Source organism: Taeniopygia guttata, chromosome 2 (genome assembly GCF_048771995.1).
Source record: "Taeniopygia guttata chromosome 2, bTaeGut7.mat, whole genome shotgun sequence".
NCBI lineage: Eukaryota > Metazoa > Chordata > Aves > Passeriformes > Estrildidae > Taeniopygia > Taeniopygia guttata.
Window position 1 is genome coordinate 4936981 of NC_133026.1, and position 15097 is coordinate 4952077.

A 15097-nucleotide genomic window follows, 5' to 3' on the forward strand; every position below is an offset into this window, starting at 1 on the left:
AACAATAATACCTCTTGCTGTTCTGAAGAGATGGCAAATTTAGAAAGAACTTTTTGTGGGGTGTAGCTTGCCTCACTCAGTCTGTTATCAGTCCTTCCAGCTCTGGAAAATGCCATATCCTGGGCCCCGGTGGGGTATAGGTGTGAGCTCCTGGTGTTTTTCTGGGTTTTCAGTCCAGGGAAAGACTGAAGAGATCCAAAAAAAAAAAAAAAAAAAAGAAAGGAAAGCCACAGCCCAGGGAACATTTCTGCCTCAGCTAACTCTCAGCTAACTAAAAGCAAAGGAGAGCTCTCTCCCACTGCCTGTGCTGCAGACAACACAGTCCAGGAGAAGGTTGTGGGGAAGCAAGTGCAGCCTCTGATAACAAACTGAGCTTCTTCTCCCCTCCTTTGCTCTCAGAACCACTCTAAAGGTGCAGAACTTAATATCCAGCATAAACAGAAGAGATGGTTGGGGTACAAGCATCATAAAGCCACCCTAGGACAGGCAGCTACAGCTTCTCTGGGCAACCTGTGCCAGGACATCACCACCCTCACAGGGAAGAATTTCTTCCTAACATTCAATCTGTATCTCCCCTCTGTCAGTTTTAAGCCATTCCACCTTGTCCTGTCACTCCATGCTCTTGTCCCAAGACCCTCTCCAGCTCTCCTGGAGCCCCTCAAGGCAATAGAAGGGGTTCTAAGGTCTCCCTTAGGGGCCTTCTCTTCTTCAGGCAGAACAATCCAAACTCTCTCAGCCTTTCCTCAGAGAAGAGGTTCTTCAATCCCTCTAATCATCTTTGTGGCCTCCTCTGGACTCAGTCCAACAGTTCTGTATTATATTTTATCTGCTCTTCTCTGGATCACTGAATCCTGTGAGTCTGAATACCCCTGGACTGTGCACTTGAAGAGCACCTGAATAGCTTTACTCATGTTTTGCCCAGCTCAGCACAAGTGGGAGGATGTCTAATGTTTTTGCAGTGCCTTAATGTCACTCCTAGCCAGCCCACACATGGCCTTGCACTGCAATGAGCAGAGGTGACAGCACAAAGTGGAGGCAGGAGTGCTGGAACAGCATGTGGGAATGCAAACATAAACCTGTGGGAATGCAAATACACTTTTGCATGCACACAGTGGGGTGTTCTGAGCTCTCATCATTGTGAGGCCATGAACAAAGGGTAAAATGTGACCTAAGGAGTAACTAAAGCAAAGAGGATGATTCCATAGTGAAGGGAGGGAGCCAAAAAGTTGACAAAGTGATGAGGACAAAATGGGGTAGAGAGGTTTAGCTGGGAAGAGCAGGTTTTCTCATTTTAGAGACAAATTTAGGAGAAAGTGCTCTGGAATGAGTGTTTCTGCTAAAGAAAAAAGGCTTCAGTAATCCCCTTTCCTGTCAATGAGAAAATGGATACCATTGGGTGAAAGTGAAAAAAAACAGCTGTTTATTGACAAAGTGCCCACATGGCAAAGGAAAAAAATTGAACAAATGCTAGATATTGAACCATCAGAACATCAACACACACCCCATAGCAGATCAAAAAAACCCCAAAATGCCAGGGAAAGAAACAAACAGACCAGCTGTGTGGCACGAGGAACAAAATGGCACCAGCTTTTTTGTCTCAGGGTAGGGAAAAAAAATTCATGCAGCAGCTCAGGCAAAACATATGGGAACCTGTGGAACCTCTGGCACTAGTCTCCTCCTCACAGCAAATGAAGCCGGTGGATTTTAGTGGATCACCCCTGACTGATTGGCTCCTGGCTATTGTCTGATCTTGGACCAAAATCAAGACAAACAATTCAAGAAAAAAACCAAAAGCCACCAAAGGATTGCTGCTGCAGTCTCTTCAGGCCAGGAAAAGGAAAAAAGAAAAAACAACCCCTTTTTGCTTAAGCTAACAAAAAATGAAACTAGCTGAGCAACTGTCTTGGGGCGATTTTTTGATGATGCTCTATTCTATGTCTGTTGTATGCCCAGAAATGGCTGCTGTAGCTTTTAAGATGGATCTGGGGAAAACATTGGGAGCCTGAGAGCCCCAGTGGGGGCTTTGTTCAAAGACTGTCTTGGTTTGAAAAGACAGGTGTCTACTAAGGAAGGCAGGAGGCTCTCTTGAAATGGCAAATGTAAACCCCTTCTGTCTGAATTATTATAATGGTGAAATGAAGGGGCTCTCAGGCAAAGATGTGGGAGTAGGAATAACAGTTCTTTATTAGGAAAATAAAAATGCAGTAATACAGAACAACACTGCCAGAGTCAGAGCAGGCCCTGGCAGCCTGTGGGTCAGGGTGGTGGCAGCAGTCCCATCCCAGGGTGGCTCAGCCCTCCTGCAGTGCCAGCTGTGCTTCTGCTGGAGCAGGATCCTGCACAAGGGGTGGAGTTTTCCTCTGGAGCTCCAGGGCTGGGGGAGATGGGCCTGGGTTCCTCTGGGAATGCAGTGGGAAGAAAGCTGCTCCTCTGGGAATGCAGTGGGCAGAAAGCTGCTCCTCTGGGAATGCAGTGGGGAAGAAAGCTGCTCCTCTGGGAATGCAGGGGGAAGAAAGCTGCTCCTCTGGGAATGCAGTGGGCAAAGGCTGCTGTGCTGTTCCCAGGTCAGATTGTATCCAGGTAGGAATCCTTGGCTCCTCCCCTGGGTGCAGCATCTCCCATGGGATGATGGAATTTTCTCAGCCATGCAGGGACACTCAGTGGCCATGGACAGAAGAGATCTTCTAGAGGGAGGATTGGTTGTGGGAGAGATAAAGAAAACGGCCCCACCTGGTTTTAACAGATGGCAATGGAATACACACCCCCAGCCACATCTTGCATTGCAATTTAACACTCACTCCCAGGTGTGCCCACTTGGTGCCCTGTGGTGGACATTGGCAGGTATGTTGTTGCTTAGCTAACTTTTTTTTTGGTAGCTTAAGCAAGAAGTTTCTTTTTTTCTTTCCCCACCCTTTTCCCTGATCTACAGCAGTGATCCTCCATTTTTTTTTTCTTTAACTCTTTCAGCTTGGTTTTTGGTCTGAAATCAGACAATCGCTGAGATGGACCAGGACCTGCAGGGGACAGGTGGGAGCTGCTCCAAGCCTGAGACCTCGGAAAAAAAAGCTGAACCAACAAGACAAAGGACACCAAAATCCATCAACCTCATCTGCTGTGAAGAGGAGACCAATGCCAGAGGTTCAGCAGGTTCCCATCTGGCTGCTACATGAACTCTTTTCCCCCTTCCCTGAGCCAAAGGGGCCACTGCCATTTGTGCCTTCCCAGCCATGTGGCCAGCCAGCCTGTTTATTTCTTCTCTGAGCATTTTGAGTTTTTTTTGCTGGGCAGAGGGTAAGGTTCTGAAAATAAATATCTAGCATTTATTCAATCTTTTTCTGTGCCTTGCAGACACATTGCTTTGTTAATCAGGGTTTTTTTTTCCCCCACTTTCACCCACTGGTATTAATTTCTCCCATTGTCAAAAGGAATTACTGAAGCCCTTCTCTTGGAGGAAACAATAATCCCAGGGCCTTTTCTCCTAAATTTTGTCTTTAAACCAAGACAGCAGCAAAGTAACCTCCAGTCTGCACTGCACCCAGCACACCCTGGAGTGAGTCTTTGAACAAAGCCTGTGCAGGAGCCCCCAGGGCTCACACCCATCCCCCAGACCAACCGTGAAGTACAGCAGCCATTTCTGAACATAAAGGAGATGAATCAGGAATGGAGTATCATCATAAAATCACCCCAAGACACAGAAGCAGGGCCAAAACAGCTCCTCTTGTCAGAGGAGCCCCACAGGGACCACTGAGATAATCAGCACATTTTCAGTGTCAGTGACACCAACAAACTGTGCTGTGGGGCAGGGGTGTCAGGATCCTGGACCTTCCCCTTTACCTAGAGGACATGCTGGGAAGCCCATGGGAAGGTCCATGAGAAGTGCAAAGCTTGCAAAAAGGGACCCAGCAGGGAATGGCTGAGGAGGTGAGGAGATGAGCATTAAAGCTGCTCTCCTGACTGTGCAAGAAGCCGTAGAAATATTGATTCATTTAGGGTGGAAAAGACCTCTACGACCTCTAGCTCCAGCCTTCATCCCAGCACTGCTGGATCCACCACATCCCTAAATGACACAACTATGTGTATTTTAGATACCCCCAAGGATGGTGACTCCACCAGTGGCCTGGGAAGCCTGTTCCAGTCTTGGACAACCCTGTGGAGAAGAAATTTTCTCTATTATCCAATTTAAACTTCCCGTGGTGCAACTTGGGACCATTTCCACTTGTCCTGTCAGTTGTTATTTGGGAGAAGATACTAACCCCCAGCTGACTGCATCCTCCTGTCAGAGATTTGTAGAGAGTGAGAAGGTCCCCCCTGAGCCTCCTTTTCTCCAGGCTGAGCTCTCCAAGTTCCCTCAGCTGTTCCAGGTGCTCCAGCCCCTTCCCCAGTTCCGTTCCCTCCAGTGCCAAAGCCCAGACCTTGCAAACTCCCTATCCCATCTCCAGACATGGCCAAGTTCCACATGACTGGGGTGATTTTGTGCACCAAAGCCAAAGCACAAAATGAGTATTAGCTCCAGGAACACCTGGCCTGGACTTGGGACACCCCAGCCCTCAAGACACCATTTACTAGAGCACAAAGAGACTGGAAACCAAAGGTGTGGTGAATCTGAGTGAGCAACCTTCTCTTTCTTTGATGCGCTTGAGGAGATAGATTCATCAGAGGGCACTGAAATACATCCTCTGCTGGCAAACAAATTAGCAGAGAAGAGCCCACATTTCTCATCCTTTTGCATGACACTAGATGACACTAAAATGTCATGACTGAGCTGGCAGCAGCCAACTGAAAGTCACTGAAAAAGGCTCACCGTAACTGAGGAAAACTGTCCAAATGCCCACACAGTTTGGCATTGAATTGCAGCATTCCCATGCAATTCAAAAAAAGAAAAAAGTCCTTATTGAACTCAGCCACTCTGTTTTAACACTCTATTTCTGTATTGTTTGTGTCTGATGGAAACAAAGCTCATTTCCATCTGCATGTTAAATTACAGACTTACAACTTCTGTGTAGAAAACACTCCAGAGCCAAGAGCAGTTACAAAGGCCAACTGTGAAACAGTAGGAAAAAAAAAAGAGTCAACACCATTTATTATTCACATATTGCATTACAAGTGTCTCTTATCAAACTCAGAGCATAATTTATATTATTCATGTAGAAACTCAACTTCAACAGCACATGGAAAGAAAAGCTAAATACATGTGTGACAGGGGTGCAGTGACATCCTGATCAAACGCCGAGGCTTGGGCTGACGCGCAGCCCGACGACCCAAGGGACTGAGTGCAGGAGGGACAAACCCAGCGCCCGCTTTTGCCCAGCACAGCCACTCTACTGGTGATTTGTTGCATACGGGTAACACCTTACAAAGAAAGGCCTTGTAAAATCACAGTTCTGGCCTTCTGCTTTGGCTGGGTACAGCTAACACCTGGCCTGACAGGTATCTGTGAGAATCAGCCTGGCAGCCTTTACCCGTGAGAACCATCCGACACCTGTGAAAATAAGAAGTCTGTACTCGTGAGAATCTGTGAAGAACAAAAGTAAACATTTGTAAAGAAGAAAGCCTTTAGCATGCACGGACATGAGCAACTACAAACCAATGAACTGAGTTGCAATAAGTTACTAATCAATTAGAATTAAACACAATACCTTTAGGAAACCATATAAATATGATCTGTGGAGAATAAAGATTGGCTATGGTGGATGAAGAAATGTGTCTTTACTGCAACAGTGATTCTTCATTGCTGTAAAACACAACAGGGATGGTTCCACGGGTACCAGCTTGCAAAGGACTGGGGAACACGTTGGGAGGCCAGCCAGGCATGACCAAACTGGGTTTCAGGGACACTTGGAAGTGCGTCTGTTCCAAAGGCAGAGTGACATAGATCTCGTCTCCCTGTGACCATGGATATCGTGTTCAGCATCTGAAAGACCAGTTTCCAGGCAGCAATGCCTCCCTGGTGTGCTTCAAGAATGATGGAATCAGACTAGACTGTTGGTAGATGCCTGTCCAATCATTGCTTCCTCTCTGAGCATCTGCAGACATCCTTCTCCAAGTCTGTCATCATCTCTGGTGTCTCAGAGAGACACTTCAGTTTTCTGCTCCTGAAGATAAGAAGGAAAGAGTAGGAGATTAAACTGTATTCATCCCTGATTCTGACATTTTTTCTTTGCCTTAAATTTGCAGTTTTGGATTTTTTTTTTTTCCTGAAATCCAGAGTTCCCTGTACCCACCTCATCTAGAGGTTGTTCATTCCCTGTGTCATCTGCCAGGTCAATGCCACGGGTCTCGGGCAGCAGGATGCAGAACAGGGCCACCACCACAGGGATGCTCCCAAAGATGGCTTTGGGGATGGCCCGGTGGTACTGGTCGAGGGGAATGATCAGCGGGGCCAGGATCCCGGCCACCCTCGCCATGGTGGAGCACAGCCCCACGCCCGTCTGCCTGGGGGAGAGAGGGGCAGAGGGAGGTGTGGGCAGGGGCAGCACTCCTGCACTGAATGTGGCCCCATGGCCACCTCCAGCCGTGGCAGAGGAAGCTCAGATGTGTGGGGACATCTCACCTGAGGATGGTGGGGAAGAGCTCAGCGGCGTAGACGTAGGAGGTGGAGAAAGCGGCCGTGGCTGTGAACTTGCCGATGATGGCCAGGACAGTGATTACCACGGGCTGGTCTAGGGGAGGAGGAGAGTCGACCACTGTAACCTCCAGGGGATGGTTCATTTGGGACCAGAACTCTCTGCAGTGGGATTTCTTGGGATGGCCCTTTCTAATAGACTTGCTAAGCAAATGGACCACCTAACCATTGGAAATGATCCCCAGCATACCCTTACCTGGAAAATACCCTCTGGCAAAGGGAACCCAGATTTCTCCTGAGGCCTTGGGCATTTTCTAGCTCTGCAAATGAAGTGAGCTGGTGAGCCAGCACAGGTTGTTTGGGGAATGCTTGGTTGGAAATGCCATGTCCCTGACCTGGAAAGCATTGGGAAGCCCCTTTGTTACCTTCAGTCTCACTCACAGCCCTGGCAGAGTAGCAGGAGTGGGATATGGACTGGGGCACAAACAGATGCAAGCAGATGAAAGGGAGTGAGCATTTGCTTTTTCTCTTCACCTAAGAAAGGGAGATATGGTGGCTTTTAAAGCACTTCTTCTGCTATAGCTTTCTGCCAGATGGTGGTGGTGTCTAGTGGGTGGGTGCTGTCTAATGGACACTGCCAGTCAAGGACCAGGAGCTGTGGAAGAACCAGACACAGCCCTGAGGGAGAAGGAATCCAAGGTGAGGGGGAGCCAGAATGTTGGGGATGAAGCAGCCTGGGCTGTGACAGTGGGGGCAGCTGAGCCTGTGGGAGTGATTGTGGGTCTGCCAGGATGGGAGGATGGCTCTGAACAAGGGAAGGGATGTGCAGGGCACTGCCCAGCTCTGCCCACAGGCTGGGAAGGTTCACCTTCAGGGATGCCAGTGAGGATGAGACATATCAGGCCAGCCAGCAGCAGGAGAATGCCCTGCACTTTCTTCCTCCCAAACCACTCCAGCAGGAAAATGCAGGAAATTCGAGCTGGAAGCTCCACTGCCCCAAAGGCCAGCTGTGTCAGGTAGATGTCCAGACCAAAATCTGTCACGCTGAGGCTCAGCCCATAGTAGACAATGCTGTCTGCAAACCTGAAATTCAAGGAAAGTGGAATAGAATATGTCACCAGATGGTTTTCTGGGGGTTTGTAACCAAAAATTAGAAAGGTTAGAACACATGCAACTTATTTAAATTCCCCACAATCTCTGTTTTGGTTCTAGTCAGCACCTCTGACCGTTGTATGAGAAGTGGTTGGCAGAGATAAAGCAGAATGGATCTCCATATGGTCAGCAAATTCTAGACTGAACCCAAAGCTTCTAGATAGGTGCAAAACTCCTCCAGGGGCCAGGGATTGCCCAAGCTGGAATTACTCAAGCTTTTCTAACAAAACCCACAGTATCATGGAAAATGATCTTCCCATGCCCAGACATGGTAAAGCTGGTCCAGTTTGGGGAGGTAGAATGAGAGCGGATAAAGAGAAACACATGTATGTTACCAGAAAAATCACTTTAATTTACTGTTCTTTTCAACCATTAACTTCTTTTCTTTCACTTACAAGTTTTGACAGAGACCAGAGAATGTCTTACCAGACAAACGTCATGATTAAAGTCACGTTCCGCATGTGCTGCTTCCTAAAGAGATCCAGGAAACTTCCAGACTTGACCTCTTTCTCAGGCTTCAACTTCCAAACACAGAAAGTCAAAGAGTCAGAGCAGGAAAAGGAAGCCCGTGTCCAGCTCCTTCTCCACCTGCAGTCCATGGAAAGCCACGGAGGGGCAGGGGGCAGGTCTGTGACCCCAGTGCTCTGGGAGGGAGGGCAGCCCCACTGTGCTCTGGGTGCCCAGCACAGGGGTGGGGACTGAGAGGTCCCTCAGGATGAACATCTCCCCAGTGGAGGAACTCTGTGATCAGCAAGGAGGGAACTCCCCTTCAGGCATTTCCATGGAAACCCACAGACTAAGCAGAGACTCTGTGCTCATCAGTCACACTCCCGGAATCCTCACAGGAGAAAAGCCAGGCAAGCATTTCAGTCCCTCCCACATCCCCAGTGTGCCCCAGAAAGCTCCAGGCTGAGCCTCAGCAGAAGCCGGGCCTCTTCCCTGACCTCATCCCTGTGGAGCTCAGCTGGAGCTGGAGTCCCCCCCAGGCCATGCCCAGACCACCCCCAGTGGGAATGGAGAGATGTTCTGGGATGAGCTGAGCTCCAGGGGCTGCTGCAGGCCCAGGGCAGTGTCTGGGGACAGGAACCCCCAGTACCTGCTCCAGGAGCTCTGCTGGGAGGCTGCGCTTGTTGGTGGCCGCCGCCTTCTGCAGCAGCTTCTTGGCTTCCTGAATCCTGCCCTTGGTCACCAGCCAGCGAGCTGACTCTGGGAGCACCCTGCCAGGAGAGGAGGCCAGGACATGCTGCTGTGTCCTGCTGAGCTGCCCCACAGCCCCTTTCTCTGGCAGCACGTCCAGCAAGCCTTGGCCACCACAGAATCAGATCCCGGCACCACAGAATCGTCTGCAATGGAAGGGACCCACAAGGATCATCAAGCCCTACTCTAAAGTGAATGGCCCATGGGATCAATGGGTCTAAACACCCTAAATTTAGGCTCCAAAGGCCACGTTTGGAGACCTGAAGCAAAGCAGCTGCTGCTCTCAGCAGCCCAGTGCCCAGGGAGACGTGCTGAGCTCTGCAGAGCTCCTCCAGCACCCGCACTCCAAGGGGAAAGACCCAGCTTGGTTCTGAGCTGCTGCCTCCTCCTCACTCACACCCCTCACATCAGTGTTCTGTCCTTGTGAAGCTCTGCCCTATTCTTCCTTACCAGATGTAGAAGAAAAGGGCAAACAGAGGAGCAGATCCTGCAATCTCCAGCAGCCTCCAGTTGCGAATTCCGTAACTCAAACCAGCCACCAACATCTGCCCGATGGCGAAAGCCGTGTGAGTAATCAACAGTGCCTTTGGCCGGTAGGAGATACCAACCCATTCTGTAGCTAAAAGGAAAAACAAACGTTCAGGCTTTTTTTTTTATAGGCTCTCTTTTGTTATTGTATCTTGTGAGACCACATCTGCTGCCTCAGGGCAAGGGCCTCCCACTCACCCAGGGATACGACTGTAATCATAATTCCTGACAACGCAGCTCCCACGACACACCTGAAGGCCATGAACACATAGAAATGGGGCACAAAGGCAATTCCCAGGCCAAATACCCCCTGGATGAGGATGGAGATGAGAAAGACTGGCCGCCTGCCTATCCTGTAGAAGAAGAGGGAAGATCCAGTTAGTACCTGGAGAGACCCCAAGGGGAGAGGAAAGACCCCAGGAGGGATGCAAAGTGATTTGAGAACCAGAGGAGATTTGACATCCAGGTGAACATAGCTCTTCTATACACCCCAAGAAATAATGTGCAGAAAAATCAATGTCTCAAATGTTGACCCATCATGGTTCTGGCAAAGCCTGAGACACCAGCAGGGGCTAAACCTGTGATTCCTGAAGAACCTCCCCAGCAAGGCTGTATCTGCCTCTCTTTTCAACCCTCAGACATTTCCAGACCTCTCAGGTGGGTCCAGATGCCCTATCTCAGGCAAGGGGATTGCATCCTGTGAAGGGAGCAATGCATTTACAGTCTGCACCTGGATCTGGGTGCTGGGCAGTATCTCTGGGGATGAACTGTGTTTCCTCACCTGTCACTTAGCATCCCAAAGATCATGGCTCCAATGAGAAGCCCAGCCATGTAGATGGACTGGGAGACATCATTCAGGACTGCCCTGTCACACACCAGGTCAAACTGGAGGAAGGAAAACACAGATGCTGTTGCTTTTGACAGACTCCAGCTGCTCTCTGGGTTGGGCAGCCTTTCTGGTTGATGGTGGATCCAGGATTTGGGTGCCTGAGCTCTTGCTGCAACCCCTGGGAGCAGAGAACCCCTCACATGAGCTTGAGCCCTTCATGGTGAGCACTTAGGACACCAGTCAGTGGTGGGATGGGCACACGAGGTGCTCAGCATACCTCTGCATGCTGGTGCCCATTCACTGGATGCTGGGATATGCAGGATTCCCCTCCAGCCCAAAGGTCCCTGAGGGAGTGACCTGGTTGTCAGGTTTTATTTAAAATGTGGCCTTGGGGTGAGATCTGTATCAGCTTTCTTCTCTGGCTGAAATGGCAGGGCAGAGAGAGGAGGAGAGCAGTGTTTTTTATTGATAAAGGAGGACTGGAATGGGAAGGGATGCAGCTGCTGACACCTCCAGAGAAGCCTCCTCTGAAATGGACTTGGAGCTTCAGGGACACCAAAGAGCTTTTGAAAATGCCAGAGGCTGGACTTTCTCCTCTGTCCCAGCCCCGTGGAAGGTACGTGTGAGAAAGTGTTGGAGCTGGCAGGTAGGAAAGGAGGGAGAAGGAATGAGGGAAAGTGAGAAAAGACCAAAGGTCCTCAGAGAGAGAATCGCAGAATTATGGAATAATTTAGGCTGGAAAATACCTCCAAGAACATCAAGTACAACCTTTGACAGACCACTACCCTGTAAACTAGAAGGTGGGAGATAAGGCAGAATGGGGAAGTTGAGGGTGCTGATAAACAAGGCTTTGGCTCAACTGCATGGGCCATGGCATGTCTTGTTGCAGCCCTGAAGGTTTCTGAAAGCCCAAAAAATATCAATGACCAGCACTTGGAAGGAAAATATCTTTCACAGAGAAGATGATGTGAATAGAACCAGGCTGAAGAACAGGGGATACTGTGGCAGGGATGCCCAAAATGTCTCTCCAGGCAATTACATCATACAGTCAAAGGTCTGGATAGTGGAAAGGGGATAGATGGTGGGCAGAACATGTGCTGGACTCACACCCCCATGGTCACTTCATCATGGCCTTCCTGTGACAAGCTCCCAGGGATTCCAGCTGCCATCTGTGTGATGGAGGCAAAATCCTGCAGTAAATCTCAGCCTGACTGCATCACAGCTGGCATTGACTGACCAAGCCACAAGTCAGGATATTCCACCCCCTCCCACCACAACTGGCACTGGCTGACCAAACCACAAGCTGGGATATTCCCATCCCCTCCCTTCCCCATCCCAGCAGAGCAAGCAGCAAGTACAGACCTCGGTCAGCAGGGAGGGTGGCTGTTCTGAGGGGTACACCCAGCCACTGCTGCACTTCTGCGTGTCGTTCAGGCCGTAGGCCAGGATGGCATCGAGCTCCCAGTCCACCGGGGAGAACATGGAGCACGGCTGGAACTGCCCGTCCGCGCCGCGGGGCACGGTGAGGTTCAGCTGCTCTTCCTCCGTCAGGTTGGGGCCCACGGCGCGGATCCAGCTGGTGTCACAGTGGTGAGGCACTTCCACAACCATGAACACTTGGCCAACCATTTGGAAAGGGTTCAGAAGTAGCGGGAGGGAGAGGAGCAGGATCAGCAGTTTCTGGTAGAGCCCACACTCCCCCAGAGCACATAAAAGATCCCCAAACTCAGCCATGGCGAGCGCCTCTGTGGCCAGGCTGCACTGGTGCCTATGGCTTATATAGGCAAATATTAATGTTTAAACTGTGTGAGCACTAAAGCCCTAATCCAGTGTGATAAAATGAGCACCTGGACTGGCACACCAGTCTGTATTATGATTATACAGTGCAGTGCTCCAGGCTGCACTTTGTCACCAGCCTTTCCCTCCCTGCTCTTGGGAATAGAACAAAGGTGCCAGAGCACTGCCACTCTTGGAGACAGTATAGTGACATCTTGTCCTTCTCCAGCCTGACAAGTGTCACAAGGCCTCCTGAAGGCGCCTGTGCTGCAGCACATGGCTTTTGTCTGAGGTATGAAGTTGGGATTCTACAAATCAGGGTTAATTTTGCTGGGGGTGGGGATGCAAAGAGAGTAAATTTGCTGCTCCCATTAATGGTTTAATGACTATATAGAGCATCCTGGAGACAGAGATATGTAAGGGAATATATGAGAGAGGCAGATGAGCACTTCTCCTCTGGACCTGGAAATATATCTGGTAGTCTAATAGACTTGCTCTTGACAGCTGCGTCCCAAGCTCTCTGTTTTCTTTTGTAGAAACCCTGGTTAGTCATAAAACTAGATCTAAACTACAGTTTCTGTTTGATAATCCTAAAATAGACCTAGTTTAGAGAGTACCCTCAGGGAAAACAGCAGGTTACACACACAGACATTCAGAGCACACAGATTTGGGAAATGACACCAGCTTGGCTTTGCCTGAGGTTCTGATGTCACTTGAAAAGCAGATTGACCTGATTTCTGCTGCACATCTGAGCGGCTTCCTGGGTAGACTCCCTGAGTGGCTTGTGTCTTTATTCCTGGTAAACTGGCTAGCTGGATTGCCCTCAGTGTGTGATATTTTGTGTGTAATTTGTCAAAAGTTGGTTTTACCAGAGCTCCTGGCTGCTTTTACCAGAGCCATGAGCACATCACTAATGTGCTCATTTCAAATCTCCTCTCCAATGCTTTGTTTTTCACTCTCAATGCCCATAGTATATGTGGGCCTCCTACAAAGTCACTCCTGGGTCACACAACCTGGACTGGTGTTTCATGAGTGGGAATAGCACTGTTGTGCTTATGAAGTCAGTAGAGCAGAAGAATATTTTATTTTAAAGCATCACCCCTAAGCTGGAGTGGGAGAGTGAGATCATACTGGTTAGTGCTGTTCAGAGTAAAGGAAGGAGGAGTAAATGTTACTTAGAGTTGTGTAAATTCACACCAGTGCTGTGCATTTATCATCTGCACACACACCACACAGCCAAACATCACTCAGCTCTGCATCCTCATCCTTGGATGAGTGGACTTGATGTAATTCAGAGAAAATCCCTGAACAGGAGCCTGAGCTACACGATTTCCTGAGATTCCTTTTACCCCAAATGCATCTCTGACCTTTTGGTGGGATGACTTGGCTGAGGAGATCTGCTCTGGCATTTGTCCCTGTCCTGCCTTCTCTATCAGCGTGCAACAAGCTCAAGTCTTCAGGCTCACCCTGTTGTGTGTGGCTCATGGTCTCCCCTGCCATTTCTCAGCCCCCAGCTGAGGAACTTTCTGTGGCAGAGATCAAATTTATGACTAGAAAACCTCCTTCAGAACGACCCAGACCTGAGTGAGTTTCATGTGCTAATGCAGATGTGACTCCTTCCTTAAAGCTCTTCTTCCAGCCATGACCAGACAGGCTCTTCTGAAGCCCTGGGAAAGCTTCAGTCCTTTGTCACCCTCAGATGACATTTCTCATGGAAAGATGCCTTCATAACTGTCTCCATCATCCAGGGCTGAGTGGGACAATCCTACATGGAGGAGATCTTTAAAGGAGGAAGGCTGGGACAGTCCTGCAAGCTGCTCTTTGCTGCAGCCCCACTTGTAGGGATGCTCTCTGTCCAGCAGCTCTGCCCAGGTGGATCAGTAAGGCTTGCAAAGCCTCCTGAAAATGGAGAAGCCTCTGTCAGGGGGCATCAGAGACCAGCAGGCCTCAGGAAAGGCCAGGACTGGGCAGCTGGAAACCTGTACATCCATCTCAAGGACAGGGGAGGGGGAGCGTCCTAGAGAGACGTTCAGGAAGAAAAACCATTCTGGGAATGAGGCCTAGTGCAGGAAATAGAGCATGGATGCATTCATTCATGACTTGGCTTTTCTTACATCAGGAGTGGCAGTGGCTGGAGACCCCTTTGGACACCTCTGTGCTGGGCTGAATTGTGGGGAAATGGATTCACACCCACTGCCTGTGGTGCTCCTGCCTTTTCCCTCCTCCTCCTCTGAGATCTGGCAGGGAGACATCAGGTTTATGGGTGTCATCTGGTAGTGACATCTCATCTGGACCACCACTCTGAGCCCCTTTGCACAGGTGACAGGGCCACCCACTTCCCACAGCTCCAGTGAGAGGTGTCTGATCTCTGTGAGCCGCCTCTCCACCACCAAGCACTGCCTGGCCAGGTTTCAGGCACAGCTCTGAGCCAGCAGCTCCTCTACCCTGAGCTCCTTGACCCACCCCAAGGTGAGACTGACTTCAGCATTTGAGGAATCATATAAATTTCAATGGTATCCCTTCTTTCCTTGATTTATGCTGATAGAGCAGTTTCCCTGCACAGAGCACTGACACTGCTTTGTTATAGATGCAGTCATTAATCAGCTTTATTCCTCCAGCAGATCTGAAAGAGCCAGGGTTATTTTGGCACTGGTGAGGCAAAGAGATTGTTGGGTTATTATTCAATTTAATTTAATTTAATTTAATTTAATTTAATTTAATTTAATTTAATTTAATTATTTATTTTATTTATTATTTTATTTTATTTATTTATTATTTTATTTTATTTTATTTTATTTTATTTTATTTTATTTTATTTTATTATTTTATTTTATTTTATTTTATTTTATTATTTTATTTTATTTTATTTTATTTCATTTTATATTTCATTTCATTTCATTCTATTTCAAAACTTAATCATTTTAACACCTTTTTTTTTTTTTTTTTTTTTTACAGACTGATTAAAACATGTGAATTGATATGCTTTATGACCCTCTTCAGAGTGCACGTGTTCATGCTTTCACCCTCTGGGGTTTCTCTTGAGCTTGTTTATC

General features: G+C 48.7%; 1 protein-coding gene across 2 annotated transcripts; it reads right to left on the reverse strand.

The window, feature by feature from the left end:
* Positions 1-5054: 5054 nt before the first annotated feature.
* Positions 5055-14867, reverse strand: LOC100217895 (solute carrier family 22 member 13-like). 2 transcript variants are annotated; one of them, XM_030264214.4, is made up of 10 exons: positions 11631-14865; positions 10221-10324; positions 9638-9792; positions 9362-9530; positions 8811-8931; positions 8141-8235; positions 7431-7645; positions 6551-6659; positions 6222-6432; positions 5055-6092 (listed from the first exon to the last, which is right to left on the reverse strand). In XM_030264214.4, exons 1-10 carry the CDS (start codon positions 12000-12002, stop codon positions 6066-6068), a joined length of 1578 nt encoding a protein of 525 aa, XP_030120074.4. In that variant the 5' UTR covers positions 12003-14865; the 3' UTR covers positions 5055-6065. The 2 variants fall into 2 exon arrangements, with proteins under 2 accessions (XP_030120074.4, XP_072781391.1); XM_072925290.1 differs by lacking the exon at positions 5055-6092 and having other exon boundaries at positions 6269-6428; positions 11631-14867.
* Between the last annotated feature and the right edge of the window lie 230 nt (positions 14868-15097).